We start from the raw sequence: 25,234 nt of genomic DNA on the forward strand, positions 1-25,234 counted from the left end.
ATATCACAATAAATCAACGTCACTGCTCAAATGATGACACTGCATGCTCACCAGCTACTGCTAGCTAATGCAGTATTCCACTGTACCTTCTCATAGATTTTACCATTAAAATGGTAGCAATTCTATAAGTTTTTGTGATCAAGGGAGCATCACACACACTTGTGTCTGACAACATTTCCCTTTTCACATCCTCACAGTTTGAGGCTTTCCATTTCTGCAATGGCACTGAGCATCTGACCAACACCCCCTCTTACCCAGACACCAATGCTGAGGTGGAGCAGATGATATGGACATTTCAGCCCATGAAGCGATCCACAGCTTCTTCACCATGTACCGGTCCACCCCTATCAAAGGTACCAATGTAGCCAAAATCTTGCACAGCTGCATTCATTGAACCCTGCTAGGCCTCCTACACCCCTTGTAGTATGCCTAGATGAAGTGCAGGTCATCTACATGTAGGGCACCTGTGTCTGGGCATGTACATTTGGCCAGCATCCATGGCGACACAGGAGTTCATTGTAGGCTACAAGGGGCATAAGCTGTTTGACAATGTGGTCAGTCACGAGCTCCTGCCATGTCACCAAAACCAGTTCTGGCAATGATTGCTGTTGCAAATGGCACATCCACATTTGACCCAGGTGCCTGACACCTCCATTAGCTGCAACCTGTACTGCCAACACAATGCTATGGTCTGCACCCTCCTTACCCCACTCAAAAGCATGCAAATTAGTGGGCCAGTGTGTGGAAGCACATGGATGTGGAACCACTCGCACCAGCTATGCCTCTCCTAGCCCCAGTAGTACTCTGCCTCTGACATGCTGCCAGCTCCATCTCCCCATAGTACCAATCTGGGACGTCTGAGTTGGACAGTCCAGATGAGGCTGTTTTGCTCAAACCCTTGGCAAGAAGCCAAGAAACTCTACCATGCCACCCCACCTTCCTCCACCTTTTTCTGCCAGCAACAGAACAAACACTACCATTATTGGCCCTACATGCTGATTTTAGAGGAGAAGGGTTTAGTATCCCTGTCTACAGTCGATATCGATAGTGACACTGGGATAAATACCTTGATATTGTGGCAGCTTCTGCTGCCAGCTGGCAGGGGGAGAGCTGGCATGTCACATGCCACCTGCACAGTGGCAAGTATCATTTTGTTCTGTGATATATGAAGTGCTTCTCACCTCATCATATTGCTACACATGCTATGTCCTGTATCTGTTACTTGATGTACTGGTTTTGAGTATTGGTACTCATTTAGTATGTAGCATATGACAACCTTCGCTTTATTTCCAGCTTACAGTTTTGTAACGGGACTGGATAGAAAACTTTCATCACCTTATTCCACCCTCATTTTCCCAACATCAGGCTCGCATTTCCCCTATTACTTTATTACTCATCATTCCATCCAACTCACACATAGTAGCCTTTTCTTTCCACTCTCTTTTCCTCCTACCTTGTATTCTCTAAATTTGTCCTGTACTTTGTCCTTTTCCTCTTGTCATTTCTCCTCCTAATGTGCCCTTGCTTGCACCTGTACCTCAGCACCATCATTAATAGCTCCTCTCAACCTTACTCCACACCTCTTCCATTTCCACGGTATCTAAACAAGGCTAGATTTGTAATTGCTCCAATGAGTTAGTAGTATCTGCAGACAAGATTGGCTGTGTGAGTTGTGTGTGTTTCTTAACTGTGAAGAAGATTTTGTTTTGTTGGAAAACAAACTTCTTCCATTTTTCTATTTGCCTACATGCTACTCAGAATCTAGTCTATTTTGTGAGTAGCAGTCTATCTTCATTTACATAATGTATTCCATCTTTGATTATTTGTCAATACATAAAAGCTACTGAGCTTAGGAACTGATTTACATAGCTCATTTACCAATGCCACAAATATTTGAACTCTGCAGTTCATAATTAGTGATTTGTAGGAGACAAAATTGGTACAGTATATTGCAGACCATAGTTGACTTGCTACCAAAAGTTCAAGATGTTAGTGAACGTATGTGGTGTAGAACTACTTTTTAAATGACAAGAAATATAAAGCATTTATGAGGCAAATTATCAATTCTTGGTAGTTACAGTACCACCTAAAGAAGAGGAAAAGTACATAATACCTTAAAATGTAATTCTCCATACCATAATGATATCTGTTACATTTAATGGAGCATTCTGGGATAGTGTACAGCAAGTGAATCATATCTTTCTCTATAAATATTTCAAAAATTGTCAGCTGTGTTCAGTTTAGTCAATAAATATAACACTAATTGGAGTAATGTTTTCCCATTTAATGCAATTTCTGTTAGTAATTTTGCTAATGGTTTTTGCTTATACTTCTATGTTATATGAATTTAAACCACAAAAAGACCTTCATTACACCTGTTTGCTCTGGCATTTCTCACTTCTAGTTCATTTGTTATTCTATAACTTGTGTAGCAGACAAGAATGATGGTAAAATTTTGTTAATCGTCCAATTAATATTCTTTTTTACTTTTGTAGACATTGATGAATGTGCACTAGAAGTTCATTCTTGTGATATCCAGACACAGGAATGTCGTAATCAGCCTGGAGGATATGTCTGTGTGAATAGAGATGGAACAATCAGCAAGCCCCACCAGCCAACACATCATGGTAAGGCAGCTATTGTTTATTTGCAATAAACAGTCAAGGCATGTATTTCAAAATATAGTTTTATTAGCATCATATCTATTTGTTTAGGTTGTATTTTTCTAGTATCACATGATATTAGCTGATAGTGAATGGAAGAAAAAGAATTTCCAGAAGTTTCTCCATGATGATGGTGTAGTGTCATAGTTTGTGACAAATGCATCTAAAATTAATTAATTTTCTGCATTATATTGATATTTGGATAGGAACTTGAAGCAATTTGCAGTACTTTCTCTTGAGTGTATATTTTCTTTCTTGTAGATTTATAATTTGTCTTTAAATATTTTTGCTTGTGAGGCAAAATGAGGATCTGCTTCAATAAAGAAGTAGCAGCATCAACACAATTTATCTACTGGCAATAATGGCTGGAAGGATTGGTGACATGCTGATCACATGTTCCATGATCATAGCCTGTCATACTGCCTTGTGGACAGCAGTCACACAGTCAGAACAGGCATAATTTCTAATCCATGAATGGTGTTTATTTTACCACAAATAATGGTATGAGAATGAACCATAAACACCATACAAAGGAATGGTTGTGTGTTAGATTGACATCTACACACATATTCCACAAGCCACAACATAGTGCAAGGATGAGGGTACTTTGTACCATTATTAGTCATTTCCTGTCCTGTTCCACTCACAAATAAAGAATGGGAAACCAACTGTCCTTATGGCTCCTCATGGTCCTTAACAAAGTCTACAGTGACAGCAATAGTATTGTTCTACAGTCAGTCATGTCTAAATTTTCTCAGTAGGGTTCCATGACAAGAACATTGCTTTCCCTCCAGCAGTTCCCATTTGAGTTCATGCAGTAGCTCTGTAGCACTTGCATAAGGATCAAATCTACTGGCAACAAATCTAGCAGCACATTTATGAAATGCTTGGATGCTGTCCTTTAATGAGAGGATCCCAAACACTAAAGCTGTACTCAAGAATGTGCTGCATATGTGCTCTATATGCCGTCTCCCCTACTGATGAACCACACTTGGGTTAACAGTTTGAGCCTAGCATGCAAACTTCATAAGAACACAGGCCGGGAAATTTCAGCAGTTCTTGTGAGACAAAGCAGTCAGCGTGTGGCAAGTCTCAGAAACTCACCTTAAGCCTGGTGTTTTCATGTGAGTGGGCAAATATAAGTGCCACTATGCAAATAGGCTGATTGCAGGAGGAAGTATGGCTATTTACATAAAGACCTCCTTCAAGCACGCTGTAGTGCAGCTGCCACAATTCAGAATGGTTGAAGCCACTGTCATTGCAGTATCAACATCGTCAGGCTAAATTACTTTTGTGCCTGCATAGCAGCCACCATGAGGTTCCTAGATCCAGCAGACTTTGAGGCATTTATGTCTCTATGTTTCAAACTTTTTGACCCAGGGGACTTCAAAGCCAAACACTCTGAATGGAATTCTAGCATCACAAATATCAGTGGATGCCACCTGCTGTGTGTGGTTAGGCAGCATAATGCAGCAATCCTGGGGGCATATGGCCATGGCTCTGAGCACTATGGGACATAACAGCTGTGGTCATCAGTCCCCTAGATCTTAGAACTACTTAAACCTAACTAACCTAAGGACATCACACACATCCATGCCCGAGGCAGGATTCGAACCTGCAACCGTAGCAGTCGCACGGTTCCGGACTGCGCACCTAGAACCGCGAGACCACCGCGGCCAGCCTGGGGTCATATGACTCCACTATCTGTCACAACAATAATGGCCATGAGATATGCTGGATGTAGTGGTACTGAGGGGTGTTAGACACCTCATTATCGCAATGATGATGCGTGCTCTGCCAGCAGACCATCTCCCAGTCATCTTCAGTGTGGAAATCAATGATGTAGAGCCAGCAAAACAGTGCAGTGAGCTAGGCAAGGTGGACTGGGAGAGCCTGCAAGACTAGCTCGATGTTGTGCCAGATCCAAATGTTGTCAGTGCTGATGAAACTATAAGGCAGCTAACCGACATAAAGCTGAAGCAGTAGATGCTGCTATTTCCAGGGGCTACACAGGGTAAGTAATCGATGGTGCCAGCTGCCCTCTGAGGTACCAAAAGCGATAAAACACAACAAATAGAATTTTCTGTGAATGCAGTTAATGAGGTACCCTACCACAAAACACCACTTCAATCAGCTGCAGCATGAGCTGAAGGTGGCAATGGAAAACCACAGCAACAGAGACAGGGCAGGCAAGGTGGCCAAGCTGTGGCATGAGATAAAGTTGCCATTGGAAAACCACAGAAACAGACACTGGGCAGGCAAGGTGGCCACACTTTGACATGACAGTGGCATTACCTGGATAACTACAAAACAATTCCTAAGGAAATGGCAGTGCATTTCCTCCCCTGCAAGTCGGCAAACAAGTTGTCTGTTAACCTGACACCAAGATTAGTGTTTTGGCTGACACATCTGTAGATGACTTCAGGCCAGTAGAGGATGTGATTGACGTGGAGCACACTCATAAATGTGGCAAAGATTAGCTTTATTTATTGTGGACAAGGCAGCAAGTTATGCCATAGACACCATTACTGGGGAGGAAGTGGATATCCAAGTTCATAATCTAAACCCTAAGAAGGCTGCAGGTTACGACAAGGTGCTGTATCCTACACTTAAGCAGCTGCCACCTGGCACCCTCTGACCCATTTCTGTACCCATTTAATCATTAGGACTGGTGACTGCCCCACTACTTGAAATCATGCAGAGGTAGTTGCCATTCCTGAACATGGAAAAGATGCTACACTGCTGCAAAACTGTTGACTGTTCCCTGCCATTTTGAAAGTCTTTGAGAATCTGTACAATGGGAGTGTTGGAGCATCAGAAGTACTCAGGGGTGGTGCTTCTGGACATCTTCAAGGCCTTTGAATATATATGGCATGAGGGACTCTTCTACAAATTCTTTCTATTGGGGGTATCAACATCACACATCTTACCTGTGTAATCGCACACTCAGTGTCATGTCAGAGATGATGTATTGGCAGCAAGGCCTGTACTAGTGGGAGTGCCATGAGGGTCTGTCCTTGCCCCTTGCTGTACTTTCTGTATACCTCAGATGTCCAAAAGATGGAGAGAACGACAATCAAACTTTACGCGTATGATACAGCACTCAACATTCACTACCTAGAAGTTTATATCTTGTGCCATCATCTGTAGAGGACACGCAACATGACCTGGGACACTAAGTGGTGTCTGAAATTCAGTGCTGCAAAAAGCCAGGTCATAATAATTATGAGGCACAGAATGCCTTTGGACCTTCAGTCAGTGCAGATTAAGGAAAGCCCCATTCCATGGTATCACACTGCAAAGTATTTTGGGTAACCCTAGACAGTTTTCTCACCTGGGGAACACATATTAGTGAGGTTAGGGGCAGATCACTTGACTGTCTACAAGCACTTTCCCCTTTAATAAACTCTTGAGTCAACATTGCCACCTCACTGTGACATCATGCTATATCTAGCGATGACCCAACCAGCAATTGAATACATGGTCATAATGTGTGGGATGCAGGTGATAGTCATCTCTGTTATCTAAGGCCTGCAAGGCAGAGTTCTAAAGCTTGCCATGCATCTCCTGCAGGATTTCATGACACGGGAATTGGACAAGGTCGCTGGTGCCCCACTGTTGTGAGACCGGTTTACACTGACTGCTTGACAGTTTCATGAAATGTTGCAGCACTCAGGGAACCTGGGCAACCAGTGACATAGGAAGAAGACCATTCAATGACCCTGCCTGCCTCAGCAGTAAATCATCTGCTGTAACAAACATAGGTTAAATAAATATATGTAGGCTGCTCTAGAACAGGTAGAACAAATACCAAAAGGAAAAACAAACAAGCAAAATAATTAGAGAATGTGGGAGTAATGCTATTACTTAGACTATACAGTGATGTGACAGTTAGGACTGTACACTGATCTTCGAGCGTAGTCATCATCATCATGTCTTCAATTTCACTATGGCTTGTTTCAGCCAGGTGTACAATCATAGGTTTCACTAAACCGTCTCTTATGCCCTGGCTCAAAAAATCAGCTGCTTGCAGTACTTCAGCATGTTTTACAGACCTCATCCAGTCATACTGAGTAACTTTATGTGGAGCATCATGTCTTAGCTGCTCAATATAATCAAGTTTGAAAGTGGTGTTCTTTTCACCACTTCTCATTTAACCTTGGCCCAGATCAGCACAGAAGAGTTATACTGGCAGTGATATGCTGGTAGGCATACCACTTTGTGTCCAGTTTTGTTTGTCATCTGATTTAATTCATATATGTTTTTGGCACGTAGGATTTCTGCTTTAGACAGAAGTTCAGCTTTCATTTCATTGACTGAAACTTAAACATTCTTCCTATGCAGCCTCTCCATAATGTTTACCTTGTGACAATTTGAACGTGACAGCCTCTCTATTTAAATGGAATGATAGATGGCATTATTCATCACACTAATAGAGCCTTTTTCCAGCACAGACAATAATCAAATGAACCTATTCTTAAAAATTTCTCCTTTCATTTCTGAATGATAGTTGGATTGACAAGAATTTTTACTACCACAAAAAGCAAGTTTGGCCTCTGGTACAGAGCCTGTGTTCAATGGACCTGTAGGGGCAATGGTTAGTTTGCCACATGTACCAATATACACTTTCAAACAACCATTTCCTTTGGAATCATGCCATGTATACTTATTGGTATGGTTTTGTGAAACCAAAGTTTCATCCAACAAGGAACCCCCTGAGTGCAAGGTGACAAAAGGCTAATGATATTTATGGCATTTGGTGCCCCACATATTGTCTACCATGCAACCACACTGTTGGCTGCTAATGGCAACAGGGGGTGGCACTGAAGGTATCCAATGGGGAGCGTAACAGCACAAGGCTATAGAGTGTAGTCAAACTGCTTAGTCAGTGAGTAACTCACCACAGTGGTAGTGGTGTTGATACAAAGCAGAGAAATGACAACAACCAACAAAGCAAATATTGCATTATATATACAACAACAGTTGACAAAGTTGACATTTCATGAGAAAGGAACCTAAGGCTTTTTGCAGAGTGAGAAAAAACTGGCAGATGAAATATTAGTATTTCTGCAAGATGAATCAGTGGAATGTGTGTTGTCATGTATGCTCGACTATGCAGACACTGTAGATGAGGATCCAGTGCTTAACAAGTGAAAGTGATATTGAAATAGGTGTCAAGCCATGTAGTTCATCATCTTTATCCAACAGGGAACCACAAATTCAGTTGATCAAAGTAAAGTACAGTTGTTGTCCAAGGGTGGGTGCTAAACATAATTACATACATGGAAGATCATCTGCAGCAGAGTAAAAAAACAATTGTGAACATATTTGAATAATTACACAGCAATCAGAAAAACTAAGGGAGGACAAGGTGCACTTGTTACAAAAACTAGTGTTTGCACATTTCAAGAATGCTTGATACAGTTTACATGATGTGTGTGATAGTGCTGTACTATGTTATGCACATCAAATTGTGCACAACACAGATTATAATGATTTCAAGGGAAGCAGTAGCTGGTTGCATATCTTCTATTAGTGCTACGGAATTGGAAGACATAAGATAAAAAATTTCAAACAAAGTGTCAACTTGATGATGCACAGCAAACTGCAAAATTGGCCCAAAAATTTGTAGATGAGATAAACAAACTTACCCCATGATTCTTTCTCTTGTACATGATTTTGCAAGGGCAGCAGGGAATATTTATGTCACAGCAAGTAAGAGTGGGAAAATTGGTGGAAGAGAACTACAGTTGTGCAATGAGTACTGTTTTTGGCCAATAACTGGTCAAAATAACTTTCTTTTGCTTGATTCCTGGTCTGTGTTTAAAAATTGTGCTCCTTTAGAGCAAATTATCATCTGAAAAGTGTGTGACATTGCAGTTCATACCAGCTGGAACTACTGGACAAATTTAGCTTCTGGAAATTTGTTTTTTCCATGCCTATAAAGCATATTATCACAGTATCTGCAGCTACATCTTAAAGGATAGCCAGTTTCATGATAAGCACCAAACAGATTCGTGTTTGGTTGAATGTCCATCACATTCCATCAGTTCTCATCACCTCATTACACCAGTCTGATTCTATATGCATTATTTAAGAGTGGATGCCTAGCTGAATGTCGCGCATGATTTGTAACTCCCAACGAGTTTGCCTTTGATCTTGATGGTGTGAAACTTTGTGATCACTGTGGCATACCGTGTGAAGGGTAATATGCACTTCCCATAGAAGGTTGATCTCTGCACCTCCCAGACACTCATTTTCTAGTGCCCTCATGATGCAAATGGTGACTCATTAGCAGCTAACATTTTCCGTGTCATAATTGTTAACACAACACTTTCAAGTGAGTCTTATTAAAGATTGAACTTGTGACGTTGCACTCAAGGGATTCATTGTAAGTACAGCAAAGGCCTATTGTTCTTAGCATGCAATAAATGTATTGTATTCAAAAACTTTGCTCTTGCTGCTGCAATGTTTCTGTGTTCCATTAAAAATTTTTGTCCATCATTACACTTTCTGAAGCAGGGACCAAATGAATGGAGAAGATGAAAGATGGAAGCTTCTGAGCCATAATAATTAATTTTTCCACAGAGATCATCCAAGTACATTTCTCTGCATGGGCTCTTTGTTAAAATTGTCAAATTCTGTAAATTTCAATTTTTTAATATCTTTTTCTTGGATAATCACAATGTGTTCACATCAGGAGGTTCTGCCAGTGTTACTGCTGTGTTAATATGGCCTACAGAAAACTCAAAAATACCACAGGCTTTTGCTGTCAGTTTATGAATTTGCATAAAATTTATATTATTCGGGACTTCTTCACTGTTGGCGAAATCAGTAAAAGACTTCAGTACATTCTGTACAACAATTTTTGATTGCTTCCAATTGTCTTTTTGCATTTTATACACACCAACCAGAGTAGCACTATACATAGGCCAATGCTCTGCATTTCACTCACTAAAAAACATGTTAGTCTACCTATCCACAGAAGACTGACACCACACGTGAACACATGCTACTGCAAAGGAACACTGAACATTCAGCTGGTGCTGACCTCCTTCACTGTTACAGTGGATAAGTGTCAACAAAGCTACGAAGCTGCAGAAACATGGTGCTTCATGCCTGCAGACTACAAGTGTGACTTGGAGTTATTTTCATGACAGCCACTATAGTCTGTCATTGCCACGAAGATTCCACATTTCAGACTACATCATTAATAACATTTCATCATAAAATACTATGTATACCAATAACAGAACACCATTATACTGCAATAGCCAAAAATTAAGGAAAGGCCACCATAACAATGCAAGAAACTCTTGTTCATCCATCACTTCAAGCAAAATTCTGTATTTAGCATGAATTAATTAGTATCAGCCACCCGTGATTACAAATATTTCATACTTTGAAAGCATTTGTTGAGATCCATTTCAATACAAAATCATAAAGTTCCTGTACACAGTTAACTACAGAACCACCCAGAATGAATCTTTTGTATACAGGTTGGTCAGAAACAGTCTGAAAAGCTCAATAGGGTGTTGCAGAGGAAATTGTGCTGAGAAATAACGGTTAAGAAAAAATTCGATACATTGCACCATTTGTGAGCTATTTGGCATTAAAGTTAGCCAGTGAGGTTGTCATGCACACAAATTAAAGTGGCCTGCCTGTGATGGAGTCACCAAACATATTCCTCATTTGGTTTCCTCAGACTGAACAGATGTAGCTTTTGCTCACATAGCTTAAATTTATCACTTCTGAAAAAGGCACATTTTAACTGGTAATGAGCTTTTGAACAAATGATAATTAACAGACTCACAGATGTCTGTGTGTTACTGCATTTTAGCGTCATGCAAGTGCTTGAATCTGTGCATGCAATGACTTGATTGGCTAACTTCAATTCTAAATAACTTGGAAACATTACAATGTATTGAATTTTTTTTTTTTTTTTTTTTTGTTAAAAATTATTTCTCAGCATAACCTCCCTGGCAAAACCTTTACAAGCTTTTCAGACTGTTATTGTCCTCCTGTATATCATATATATCAGTTGCACGGAAAGCATTATGTAAAGAAGTAGCTTGAGTGATTCATAGTTTCTGGCTAATAGCTCATCATTGGCAACTATGTACTATCCTCCAATTGACTACCACCAACCTGACAAGTGATTGTACACTATGCTACAAACAAAAGCAGAGCATGGAAGGCCTACAGTAAAGTTTAGTCAATTCTTCTGTATTTTTAAAAATGGCAAAAATATGATCAAGACATCCTTGAGTCTTGTGGGCCTGTTGTTGATAGAGTGTAAATTGTAGTGTCTTAGTAGGTTTTTCAGTTAAATAACACCACATTTATGTGTTGCTTCATTAAAACCTGCTTTCAGACCTCTATCAATTGCAATATCGTTATTTATCCAACTAGTCTCTCTCTAAGTACATTCAACAGCATGTCAAATTTTTCAAAAATTTGTTGATGATACCCTGTGGTGATCTTTACAAGGATATTACTACTAACTTAAAACTGTCAGTAACTATACTAGCAGTTTCAAAGTTCTCTTCTTCACACAAAAAATCTAGATCCAGTCTGGTGACTAAGTAACTGAGTTATTGTTTAACCCAGATTACCACATCACTTTTCATGTGCAATGTTCTGTACTAACTATTTGCTATATTACTGTTATCAAATTCAATAACTGTTAAGTGTAGTCAAACCAAATCAGGTGATGCTGAGGGAATTACATTAGGAAATGAGACACTAAAAGTGGTTAATGAGTTTTGCTATTTGGGCAGTAAAACAACTGATGGTGGCCTTAGTAGAGAGGACATAAGATGTAGACTGGTAATGGCAAGAAAAGCATTTCTGAAGAAGAGAAATTGTTAACATCAAATATAGATTTAAGTCTCAGGAAGTCGTTCTGGAAGGTATTTTTCTGAAGTGTAGCTGTTGTGACAGTGCCACGAGATTTAAAAGTGCTGCTACGTCAGTACGTGAACATGGTGATAGAGGCGCTCCGCAGCTCGGCCGAGCGCGGGAGCGCCACCTGGCTATGAACGGCGCTGGCCGCATGTCACGGCATGGCAGTCAAATGACAGATACGGAGTTAATAGCATGTAACCCACTATTGTTTCTACTTTTGTATATCCACGCAATTTACTAGTGATTAAAGGTTATAACACTTTCTGGCGACGAGGTCGGATATTTTTTTTTCCTGCGTTGTGGAATTGTGTGTTCGTGTCGGGGCAGACATGGCAGACATGGAACAGTTTATGCAAGCGCTCATTGAACAACAAACACAGCTGACGGTTGCTATTCAGGCACAACAAACACAGCTGACGGCTGCTATTCAGGCGTTGTCGACGTCGCTTACTCATCATCTGTCTTCCTCTTCTCCGCCTCCGTTCCCTCCTTACGATGAGGCCACTGAAGACTGGGAGGATTATGAGAAGCGTTTGCGGCAACAATTCTTTGCTTTCGGCGTTGTCGACGCTCCTATGTGTAAGTCGTTATTTCTATCTTGGATTTCCCCACGGATCTATCAGCTGCTATCTCAGTTAGCCCCTCTGCGGGAACCTGCCTCTCTGTCCTTCCAAGAAATGTGTGAATTATTGTCTAACTATTACCGAAAAAACACCCACGTTGTTGCCGCCTGCGTGGCATTCTACCGGTGTCATAAACAGCCCCATCAATCTTACTGGGCTTGGGCGGCGGAACTACACGGTCTGAGTAGGAAATGTCAGTTTGTCACGGACACTCATCATGAGTCTTATGCTGATTCAATGGTTCGGGATGCTATTCTACGTCTTGCTCCTGATAAAGAAGTTCGGCAACGTGCTTTACAACTGCCAAACCCATCGTTGTCGGAAGTTCTCAGCATCGCTCAATCTTTTGAAGTGTCTCACGCTGCTGGTGCGCAAATAGATGCGTGGTGTGATGTGGGCGCTGTGCAGACCACTTTCGACGCGGACAATTTGCCTGTTTCACAGGGGAATGACGATGTGGCGGCGGTTCACTCGCGTCAACAACATCACGTTGGGCCACCACGCTCGCAGCGAAAACAGCAACCACAGAAGCAGGTTCGTTCCGCACTTCCTTCTTGTCCACGTTGTTTTGTACAGCATGACAGGGCCGCGTGTCCAAAACGTTGGGCCACGTGTAATTCATGTAGGAAAAAAGGCCACATTGCTTCTGTGTGTCAGTCCCCTAAAGTTCCTGTCGACGAGGACGAGGCATCGGACATGGATGTTAACTGTGTGCTTTCTCAAACAAATAAGTTGTTTGTTACTGTTCATGTTCTGGATAAAGACATTCGCATGCCAGTGGACACTGGCTCTGCAGTAACTCTCATTAATTCTCGCACGTATTTGGAGTTGGGCTCCCCTCCCTTGTCTCCCGTTACGCGAAATCTGCGAACTTATAATAAGCAGACAATTCCTATCGTTGGCCAGTTTGATGCTTCCACTGCCTACAAGTCTGTTAGGCCCTCATGTTTTATGTGGTGGATCATGCGGTCACGGAAAACCTGTTCAGTTATGATGCTTTCCAGTTGTTCGGGTTCTCCATTGATGATGATGTGCACCTCATATCTGAGGATATTCCGTATCAACAGCTGGATGGATTGTATTCTGAATTCTCATCCGTGTTCTCTGCTGGTCTGGGTCGGGCCAAGGATTTTGAAGCCCACATTACTCTTAAACCTACAGCTCGCCCTAAGTTTTTCCGGGCACGCCCTATTCCGATGGCGTTGCGTGCGCCTGTCAAGGCTGAGATAGACAGGTTAACAGCTTCAGGGATTCTCCTTCCTGTTACCTCCAGCAAATGGGCATCGCCAATCATGGTGGTTTCTAAACCAAACGGGCGTCTGCGATTGTGCGGTGATTTTAAAGCCACTGTCAACGCTCAGAGCCTCATTGACACTTATCCTCTTCCCTGTCCTGAGGAGATATTTACCAAGCTCGCTGGGGGCCAGTTCTTTTCCAAACTTGACTTATCGGAGGCGTACCATCAGCTGCCGTTGGATGCGTCTTCCAAGGAATTTCTCGTCATCAACACTCCTTGTGGGTTGTATCAGTACCAGTGGTTACCATTTGGCGTCGCTACCGCGCCGGCCATTTTTCAGCAGTTTTTGGAACAGCTCACGGCTTCCGTTCCCAGCTGCATCAACTACCTGGATGACATTGTTGTCACGGGGGCCTCCGCTGAGGAGCACCTTCGCGATTTGCGTTCACTGTTTCAGGTTCTGCATTCAGCTGGGTTGAAGTGCAATCTGGACAAGTCACAGTTCTTCCAACCCTCCATTGTTTATCTTGGTTTCCACTTGTCTGCTGGTCCGACGAGTGTGAGCAGGCTTTTGTCCGCCTGAAGGCTCATTTGCTGTCAGCGCCTTGTCTTGCCACATTCCGTCCGGGTCAGCACTTGGTTCTGGCGACTGACGCATCACAGTATGGCCTAGGGGCTGTTCTCGCCCATCGGTATGAGGATGGGTTGGAACGACCCATCGCCTACGCTTCCAAGACCCTCAACGATGCGCAACGGCGTTACTCTCAAATCGAAAACGAGTTTTATGCTCTAAAAAAGTTCAGCATTTTTTTGTATGGTTCTAAGTTTCACCTCATCACCGACACAGTAGCCGCTGGTCTCTCTGTTCAGCCCCTCAGCGTCGCTTCCAGATAAGGCAGATCACCGCCTGCAATGTTGGGCCTTACACTTGTCTCGTTTTCACTATGTGATTCACTATCGCCCCACGGCCCAGCACGCCAACGCTGACGCGTTGTCGCGTTTGCCGATGGGCCCCGACCCGGTTTTCAATTGAGATGAACTACTCTGTTTCCACATTGATGAGGAAGAACATCATGCGGTCGAGGGTTTTCCTCTTACAGGTTCGCAGGTCACATCGGCTACTGCGCGGGACCCGGTCCTGCGTCAGGTGATCGGTTTTGTTCAACGGGGTTGGCCGGACAGGACAAAGGGCCAGGCATCGGATCCCCTTCGCAACTACCATGCCTTGTGCCTTCGTCTGTCTGTTCATGATGGTGTTGTTCTTCTGGCCACGGATGGCGCATCTCCACAGTTCGTGGTGCCAGCCTCTCTTCGCAGGCCTTCTGTGATTTTTGTACTGGACAAGGGATTCATCACGTTACAGCACCGCCCTTCCATCCGCAACGAATGGGGAGGTCGAGCGCCTTGTCCGCACTTTCAAAAGCCAGATGAAAAAATTCCTTAGTGATTTTTCCACAGATGACGCTCTGTTGCAGTTTCTGAGCTCTTATCGCTTCACGCCTCTGGGTGATCGCAGCCCTGCTGAACTCTTGCATGGCCGCCAACCGCGCACTCTACTGCACCTGCTTCACCCTGTCAGGCCTTGTACTGTGTCCCCTAGTGCGGGAAAATACTCGGTGGGCGCTGACGTGTGGGCACAAGGGTATGGATCTCGCCCTAAATGGATTCCAGGGGTGGTCCAGGCTCTTCGCGGCTGCCGGCTATGTGAAATACGTACGGACGACGGCATGGTTGTTCGCCATTACGACCAGATGCGCCCATGAGTGGTGGCCATGCCGGTGCCACCGCCCCTTCTTCCATCTCCACCAGCCCGAGAAGCCAGTCCTGTCGCTGCTGCCGATCTTCCGGGCGTGTTGCTGCAGCTGACGTCGCTACCGCTTCCGAGTACGCCGGAACCGGCCCCAGTCGCGACGCTGCCTTCTCCGGGACCCATCTTGCTGGGGCACACCCCCAGGTCCACGACACCTATGGATGCTGCTCCGGAGTTTTCCCCCATCATCTCGTCCAGGAGGCGCGTTCCACGTGCCAGCTTCTGTCCTGACATTTTCGACCATACTCTCGTGTTTCTCCGCGGGATCTTCTCGGGGCCTCCAAAGAGGCCATGGATGTCTCCGCACTGTCCGTGTCTCCAAGGAAGTGAGTGTTTTTGTTCAAGGGGGGAAAAATGTTGTGACAATGCCACAAGATTTAAAAGTGCCGCTACGTCAGTACGCGAACACGGCGATAGAGGCGCTCCACAGCTCGGCCGAGCGCGGGAGAGCCACCTGGCTATGAACGGCGCCGGCCGCATGTCACAGCATGGCAGTCGAATGACAGATACGGAGTTAATAGCATGTAACACGCTATTGTTTCTACTTTTGTGTATCCACGCAATTTATTAGTGATTAAAGGTTATAACAGTAGCCTTTTATGAAAGTGAAACATGGATGATTAACACTTCAGACAAGAAGAGAATTGTGGTTGTAACCCATTCCCTGTAATTGTGGCAGGCCATTTTCACTCTCAGTAGCCCAGTGTTCATTCAGATAAAAAACATCAAACTCACTATCTAGTCCATAATTATTTACAATAATTTTTAATCAGTTACTCCTTAAATGATAAAGTAGCTAATTTTAAGATCAAAATTGTTGGTCCTTTTGGATTGAACAGTTTGATGAGAGGTTATTAAAGCTTTTACACATTATTTATCTTATGGACTTCTTCCTCTTCCTGTGTTGTTGGACTAAAGTCATTCATATGAAGAGGAGGCACTGTTTTACATCTACTCATAACACTTCACACTGCTTCTTCTATTGTATCTCTTTTCCTTCCTTTTGATGGCACTGTTGTTACTGCTGGTGCCACTGCTGTTGATGGTGAAACTTTTGTTACAGTTTGTGGTGGTACTGCTGTAACTGCTGCTGGTGATACTGCTTCTGTTACTGATGTTTGTGCTGCAGATGATGTTGATGGTGTAGATGTTGCTAGTTTTGTTGGTACTGCAGTTGTTGTTGATACTGATGGTGGTACTACAGCCATTGGTCATTCTGCTGCTGTTGCTGCATTCGAGAAAGATATATTTCCTGCGTGGTTTCCCTCAGAAATGTATTGTTGGAAGTTCATTACTGTGGTTGGCAGTGACTCATTGCTACTTTGCTTTCCATGTGTTTTCAACATTTCACACATTTTTTTACATGCAGTGACTTGCCTCTTCTATTGAGGTGCAAGCTATGTTTTATGGAGGTGTATCTCTCACAGAAAGCGACGCCAAAAATTCTGGGTGTGGATAAACTTTGCATACTGTTTGGATCTGATTCTTTATTACTTTAGTTTTGCATTTACAATGAAGTAGATATGAGAACACACGTATGTGGTATTCCAATAACAGTTACGCTTTGGTTCTCCACTGAACTGTTTGTACTTTTTAGACAGAGAACAGCATTCCTAATTCATTACAATACACATCATTCATGTCAACAATTAAAACACTGTGACAATTTTTGTTTTTTGATTTGTTCATTAAAACGTTTTTGATGATTTCTCACTCTGGTTCACCTAATTTTGCATGTCTACATGCTTTTAGATCATAACAATTACAAAGTACTTCTGTAAATCTGCATCCATGGCTGAGTAGATATTTACCATAGTTATTCTGTATTTTACAGACTATAAGACACTAAAGGCTTCCTCATTTGTTTTTCTTCAACCTCTTCCTCTTCATTGTTGTTCTTTTCATATGTAAGATGATCTTCACTGCCATCGAGAGTGTTACTTATTCTGCACTTCTTGAAAGATTTATGGTATTTGAATCATTTTTGCATTAATTCCAGTGCCATTTTGACAGTGTCCTTGAATCCATTTCAATATTGTCACAGAAGAAGCAGAGTAGCGCAGTCACCGTAGTGTTGTGGTTATGATACTAGATTGTTGCACAGAGGGTCATGAGTTCAAAACTGAAACTGAAACGTTTTAATTTCTATCTTTGGTTCGAGTACATTCTAAAAGTATCCATAAATGGCAAGAATCATTGTACTGGAATCAGGGGCAGATCCAAGGAGGGGGGGGGGCGGCAATTGGGGCAATTGCCCCCCCCCCCCCCCACCTCCCTCCAGTGCGTGACCAATCTTTTTTTTCCGACTGCTTTAGGGGCTGATTACGTCAGCCTATCGGGGGGGGGGGGGGGGGGGCGGCGGCAATGGGGGCAATTGCCCCCCCCCCCCCCCACCTCCCTCCAGTGCGTGACCAATCTTTTTTTTCCGACTGCTTTAGGGGCTGATTACGTCAGCCTATCTAGCATGTTTTACTTGAAGTCGAAGATGTAAACAATGGCATGCAGTTTGATGTAACAATTCAAAAAGAGACCTTGAAGCCTCTTCCATTTAGCGAATAAACTACAGAAGAAACAACTATACTTACGAATAAAATGATAGTATTCACTGAGGCATGAGCGATCTGTGACCCTTTTTTAGCACTTTCCCTGCAGTGTGTGTGTAAGATTTTTTTCTAGTGGCAATTTGCAAAGAGATGGTGTTGATAATTAAGCGATGAACACCAAAGGAATACTTGAAAATATTCTCATTAGTTGAAAATAGTGAAAACCTTAGGACAGTCCCTTTTATTCTGCAATTGCACATTTTCAATCTGGATGAACGCTTCTCCCCCATTTTGGCTTTCTTCTCACTTTTGATGCGGAATGTGAACAAATATTAATTAGCCAAATGTAATAATGTACACAAAATAATGTCTGTGGATTCATTCACAATCCATTCTCTCATACAGTAAGAATATAAATGTTACGGTCAGCAGATTGAAACAGATACTGAAATCTAGAAAACTCAGCTTCATTTCTCTTTCTCCAAAGTGAAGAGGGCAACTCTGCCAAAGACTGAGGAAGATGCGTTTTCCTCATCAATATAAATTTTTCTGAAGTACTAAGCATATGCTTCTACCGCAATCTGAAAAAAGCATGAATTTCATAACAGTGTTAGAACTTAAGAGTTGTGGCTTTGCTTTAAATTGTTTGCTTATTTCGGAAGTCAAATCTTGAAGAAACAAACTGGTTTTTGCAAATAGCCAAGGAAACTGCCAGAGTAGAAGGAATAATCTGCTCTCGAGCTTACTAAACTGTCATAACTATATTTAAAGAAAAAATGAGCTCCTGTTGCTAGTTCGTGAATTTTTATTGTTTACATCCTGTTTCTGAATCCTATAATGCCATCATTCCCCACCTGCTTTCCTCCCACATGATTTTATTGATAGTATATATTTCGCCACCAGTTCATAAGTATTTCACAGGACTCTGAAAACCCAATGGTGCTCGGTCGCTGTAGTGGAACAGCTTTAGGCGTTGTCATGAGCCGCGCGTACGCGAAGGTTAGTGATGTCTGTAGATTAAGCTACAATAAGTTATAACTAAGCTGTCTCAAATGACCACATCTTCAACAAGTTGTTAAACAACGTAAAAAAAGAAACGTAGGCTTCGCATTTTTTGCTTCTCAAATTCAGTGAAACACGATAGTGATAATGTACTGTATGTCACCACTGTAGCAGGCCTAGAAGCGTGATTTGACAGAAAACATTCATATATTAGAAACTACTGCGAACCGCTGAAGTCAAGAAGGTTGTGTTGAGGTGTGGTTTGACTGTTAAGAAACTGACAGCGTGCGAACGCTTTGGGTGGCCACCAGCCGGTGGTCTCAGTCTGACCTGTGTCATGTTGGCTTTTGGCTGAGGCAGGTTATAGGACTCCCTGTTATGTTGCTACCTGCTAGTCTACGAACACGCAGCGTTCCGCGTGAATGCAGTAGTCTGGCCGCACTCCGCAGTTGGAAGACGTCTGCAGTTGCTAACCTTCGCCGTTTCTGTTATTTGTGGAAATTGTTAGAAATACCATGGTGAGTTTTCATAGACTTTATTAATTTTTTGTAATGAAGTTTGGAGAGTGAGTGAGTTATCCCATTTCATTAGATTACTGTTTGTTTGTATTCGTGACCCAATTGATTTTAAGTGCAGTGCAAATTTGTTATCGTTACCCGTAGTTTTCAGTGGGGCATTATTTTTATAGAAACATCTTGAAGGTGTGGGAGTACAAGCAAACACCCCCATACTTCTGGAAGTACAGGAATAGGAAGTTATCTAGTTGCTCTAAAAGACGTACAGTACGCTTTCTCATCACTTGACCTCTCCTGTGCAAATGATAGTCTCATTACTTTATTGATTATATGAACTGGTATATTTTTTGCTGCTGGAAAGGATGTCATACATAACTTATGGATTTGATAGTGCACTACAGATAAAGGTGACAACTGACATTCAGCTCGGTCGTTTGAACTATTTGCCATACAGTAGGTGGCCTCAGGTACCGGGGCGATTGCTATGCAAAAACAATCATTTTATTTATTTTCTTTTTTCATCTCCAATTTATTCTGGTGGTATAAAACATCGAACTTGAACAAAAATTTTAAAAAAATTAATAACCCTCTCCTTATTTTGAAAATTTACAATAGCAAAAATTCTGAACATTTTCCAGTTTCTAAAAGCCCTAAATGTGCCGAATATGGTTGTATCAAAAAGCATAATCCAAAGTTTAGGTAAAGTGCCCAGACATCCTGTAGTGATAGGGACAGTCCCGTTTTTCAACCTGTTGTCCCAACAGATTTTGTTATGAAGAAGCATTTGCACTTTATTCTCTACTGTGTGATAGCCGCGACTTCGTTTGTATAGCAGTTCATAATGTCAACAAATGCTACATTCACAGAAAAAGATTACTTCTGTGTGACATATTTAGCACTGCAGATAATGATCACTTATAATATGTAACAATCTTTCACTAAAGCGCATTATAGACCATCATGATATGGCCGCTATGTGGGAGCTTGCTAAACATTTTGGCATTGTTCTTCAGGTTTCCAACTGCATGAACTAAGGTGTTTTGTACTCTTGGATCTGACTGATTTGCAAATAGTATGCTGGTTTCAAATCGTGCTAAAGGACTATCTAATAGAGAAAGCTATGGTATGGTGTGTTTGTACATCTGCATCTGATACAGTGATAGCAAACCATGAATAATTAGTAATGGAGCACATTTTTTTCTAAGTTTCTTTTCTGTTTTTGAGAACTCAATTTTATGTCCAAAATTTGTCAAGGACCCAGTTGTTTGCATGTTATATACAGTGTTTTGAGTCTGAAATAAGACCCTCACATAATTCAAATGTTTCATTATTGACATATCAAGCTTGGTGCAAAACACGTAATGAAGCGTTTGGAGCCCGTGTTCAGTCCTCAGTCGGGCCATCAAGATGTGGATATCTGTGGCTTCACTTATTGCACCAGGCAACTTTTGGTATGTTGCCTTGAAAAGTTCCTTCCTCTCCAATAATCTAAAACCTCAGATCGAAAGTTCTTTCTCCAGTAACCACAGCTTTTGACAAGACGTAAAACATCAAGCTTTACTTAGTTTGCTTTTCAGAGAACGTGTTTGGCTTTCTGCATATTGATAGTGCAATGTCAGCATGTTCTAGACTGAAAACTCCTGTTTCACTCAGCATTCACAAAACTTTTACCGTATGTAAATTAGAAGTCAAAATCTGTACAACAAAGGGTGGGTGCCTCACGAGTCCTTCTTCAAACATTCAAGCCAAAAAAACATGGCAACACATCCTGTAGTGTGATAAGAACAGGCAAAGAAACAAATAAACAAATGGTCTTAGAGTTTCCCAGAATCATCATGTCTTCGGAAATGGTTTATCGGTTACATAAACGCAACAAATTTTAAGAAAAGGCCATTCTGCTACAAGCAAATTTTTGTATCAGTCACATCAACAGACTTTTGTCTTTAGATTTCAATACAAACACAACAAATTTTAAGTAAAAGCAAATAAACTTCACGCCTTATCTTTATCATGTGCCACACATGTCACTGGTAACAGGTTGCGTTGCATTTACATTTTCAATTAGCTTAAATAAAAATCGATTTTATGTTACTGCTAGTGGTTTACTTCATTTATTATGGTCTAGGAAATCGTTGTTACTGTAATAGCTTCAATGAGAAAAAATGGGTAGTCTACATTTCCCCCTTATATCCCTGAAATCAGTTAGTAGCACATTGTACTAGAATTGGTAACTCATTGACTCAGATTTTTGTTTTATTTAATTGGTCATTACAAAATTAAAATTTAATGATATGAATTAAGAAATTGTCCACTTCAATTGCTGCGAGTTCCATTCTGCTTATGCCCCCTGTGTGTCTTTCCTTTCTTCTTCTTGAATATGGAACTACTTACCGCTTTTAACACTACTTTCCTTCATCCCACAGGCAAATCAACGACAACCGTTGTCAGTGAAATGAACCCAAAACATCGACTCATTTTTACAGCCTGTCCATAAGTGGGCAGTTTTGGCTTGTACTCCACCTTCTGGACCTTGGCTTGATGTTGAGGAAAGTACTGAAGTTGTGACTCCTGTTGCTTCAGCTTCTTCCCAACCCACTGAGTCTACTGCGTGTGACAGTTTTAGTAATGTGCCGGGGTCGCTTACTTCTTCTGAGTCTAATTCATATACTGGGTCTAGTGTCCTCTATGACATTGGAAGTTTCTTAGATAAACATCTACATCTACATTTATACTCCGCAAGCCACCCAACGGTGTGTGGCGGAGGGCACTTTACGTGCCACTGTCATTACCTCCCTTTCCTGTTCCAGTCGCGTATGGTTCGGGGGGAGAACGACTGTCTGAAAGCCTCCGTGCACGCTCTAATCTCTCTAATTTTACATTCGTGATCTCCTCGGGAGGTATAAGTAGGGGGAAGCAATATATTCGATACCTCATCCAGAAACGCACCCTCTCGAAACCTGGCGAGCAAGCTACACCGCGATGCAGAGCACCTCTCTTGCAGAGTCTGCCACTTGAGTTTATTAAACATCTCCGTAACGCTATCACGGTTACCAAATAACCCTGTGACAAAACGCGCCGCTCTTCTTTGGATCTTCTCTATCTCCTCCGTCAACCCGATCTGGTACGGATCCCACACTGATGAGCAATACTCAAGTATAGGTCGAACAAGTGTTTTTTAAGCCACCTCCTTTGTTGATGGGCTACATTTTCTAAGCACTCTCCCAATGAATCTCAACCTGGTACCCGCCTTACCAACAATTAATTTTATATGATCATTCCACTTCAAATCGTTCCGCACGCATACTCCCAGATATTTTACAGAAGTAACTGCTACCAGTGTTTGTTCCGCTATCATATAATCATACAATAAAGGATCCTTCTTTCTATGTATTCGCAATACATTACATTTGTCTATGTTAAGGGTCAGTTGCCACTCCCTGCACCAAGTGCCTATCCGCTGCAGATCTTCCTGCATTTCGCTACAATTTTCTAATGCTGCAACTTCTCTGTATACTACAGCATCATCCGCGAAAAGCCGCATGGAACTTCCGACACTATCTACTAAGTCATTTATATATATTGTGAAAAGCAATGGACCCATAACACTCCCCTGTGGCACGCCAGAGGTTACTTTGACGTCTGTAGACGTCTCTCCATTGATAACAACATGCTGTGTTCTGTTTGCTAAAAACTTTTCAATCCAGCCACACAGCTGGTCTGATATTCTGTAGGCTCTTACTTTGTTTATCAGGCGACAGTGTGGAACTGTATCGAACACCTTCCGGAAGTCAAGAAAAATAGCATCTACCTGGGAGCCTGTATCTAATATTTTCAGGGTCTCATGAACAAATAAAGCGAGTTGGGTCTCACACGATCGCTGTTTCCGGAATCCATGTTGATTCCTACATAGTAGATTCTGGGTTTCCAAAAACGACATGATACTCGAGCAAAAAACATGTTCTAAATTCTACAACAGATCGACGTCAGAGATATAGGTCTATAGTTTTGCGCATCTGCTCGACGACCCTTCTTGAAGACTGGGACTATCTGTGCTCTTTTCCAATCATTTGGAACCCTCCGTTCCTCTAGAGACTTGCGGTACACGGCTGTTAGAAGGGGGGCAAGTTCTTTCGCGTACTCTGTGTAGAATCGAATTGGTATCTCGTCAGGTCCAGTGGACTTTCCTCTATTGAGTGATTCCAGTTGCTTTTCTATTCCTTGGACACTTATTTCGATGTCAGCCATTTTTTCGTTTGTGCGAGGATTTAGAGAAGAAACTGCAGTGTGGTCTTCCTCTGTGTAACAGCTTTGGAAAAAGGTGTTTAGTATTTCAGCTTTACGCGTGTCATCCTCTGTTTCAATGCCATCATCATCCCGTAGTGTCTGGATATGCTGTTTCGAGCCACTTACTGATTTAACGTAAGACCAGAACTTCCTAGGATTTTCTGTCAAGTCGGTACACAGAATTTTACTTTCGAATTCACTGAACGCTTCACGCATAGCCCTCCTTCCGCTAACTTTGACATCGTTTAGCTTCTGTTTGTCTGAGAGGTTTTGGCTGCATTTAAACTTGGAGTGGAGCTCTCTTTGCTTTCGCAGTAGTTTCCTAACTTTGTTGTTGTACCACGGTGGGTTTTTCCCATCCCTCACAGTTTTACTCGGCACGTACCTCTCTAAAACGCATTTTACGATTGCCTTGAACTATTTCCATAAACACTCAACATTGTCAGTGTCGGAACAGAAATTTTCGTTTTGATCTGTTAGGTAGTCTGAAATCTGCCTTCTATTACTCTTGCTAAACAGATAAACCTTCCTCCCTTTTTTTATGTTCCTATTAACTTCCATATTCAGGGATGCTGCAACGGCCTTATGATCACTGATTCCCTGTTCTGCACTAACAGAGTCGAAAAGTTCGGGTCTGTTTGTTATCAGTAGGTCCAAGATGTTATCTCCACGAGTCGGTTCTCTATTTAATTGCTCGAGGTAATTTTTGGATAGTGCACTCAGTATAATGTCACTCGATGCTCTGTCCCTACCACCCGTCCTAAACATCTGAGTGTCCCAGTCTATATCTGGTAAATTGAAATCTCCACCTAAGACTATAACATGCTGAGAAAATTTATGTGAAATGTATTCCAAATTTTCTCTCAGTTGTTCTGCCACTAATGCTGCTGAGTCAGGAGGTCGGTAAAAGGAGCCAATTATTAACCTAGTTCGGTTGTTGAGTGTAACCTCCACCCATAATAATTCACAGGAACTATCCACTTCTACTTCACTACAGGATAAACTACTACTAACAGCGACGAACACTCCACCACCGGTTGCATGCAATCTATCCTTTCTAAACACCGTCTGTACCTTTGTAAAAATTTCGGCAGAATTTATGTCTGGCTTAAGCCAGCTTTCTGTACCTATAACGATTTCAGCTTTGGTGCTTTCTATCAGCGCTTGAAGTTCTGGTACTTTACCAATGCAGCTTCGACAGTTTACAATTACAATACCGATTGCTGCTTGTTCCCCGCATGTCCTGACTTTGCCCCGCACCCGTTGAGGCTGTTGCCCTTTCTGTACTTGCCCAAGGCCATCTAACCTAAAAAACCACCCAGCCCACACCAAACAACCCCTGCTACCCGTGTAGCTGCTTGTTGCGTGTAGTGGACTCCTGACCTATCCAGCGGAACACGAAACCCCACCACCCTATGGTGCAAGTCGAGGAATCTGCAGCCCACACGGTCGCAGAACTGTCTCAGCCTCTGATTCAGACCCTCCACTCGGCTCTGTACCAAAGGTCCGCAGTCAGTCCTGTCGATGATGCTGCAGATGGTGAGCTCTGCTTTCATCCCGCTAGCGAGACTGGCAGTCTTCACCAAATCAGATAGCCGCCGGAAGCCAGAGAGGATTTCCTCCGATCCATAGTGACACACATCATTGGTG

The 25,234-nt window shown here is 42.3% G+C and overlaps 1 protein-coding gene across 2 annotated transcripts in view; it reads left to right on the forward strand.

The window, feature by feature from the left end:
- LOC126470467 (fibulin-1-like) overlaps positions 1-25,234 on the forward strand; it is a 660,942-nt gene that overhangs the window by 244,755 nt on the left and 390,953 nt on the right. For both annotated transcript variants that reach the window (XM_050098327.1, XM_050098328.1), the window contains exon 7: positions 2,496-2,627. In XM_050098327.1, coding sequence (XP_049954284.1) covers positions 2,496-2,627 — 132 coding nt within the window. The remainder of the gene's footprint in view (positions 1-2,495; positions 2,628-25,234) is intronic.

Source organism: Schistocerca serialis, chromosome 3 (assembly GCF_023864345.2).
Source record: "Schistocerca serialis cubense isolate TAMUIC-IGC-003099 chromosome 3, iqSchSeri2.2, whole genome shotgun sequence".
NCBI classification, from domain to species: domain Eukaryota; kingdom Metazoa; phylum Arthropoda; class Insecta; order Orthoptera; family Acrididae; genus Schistocerca; species Schistocerca serialis.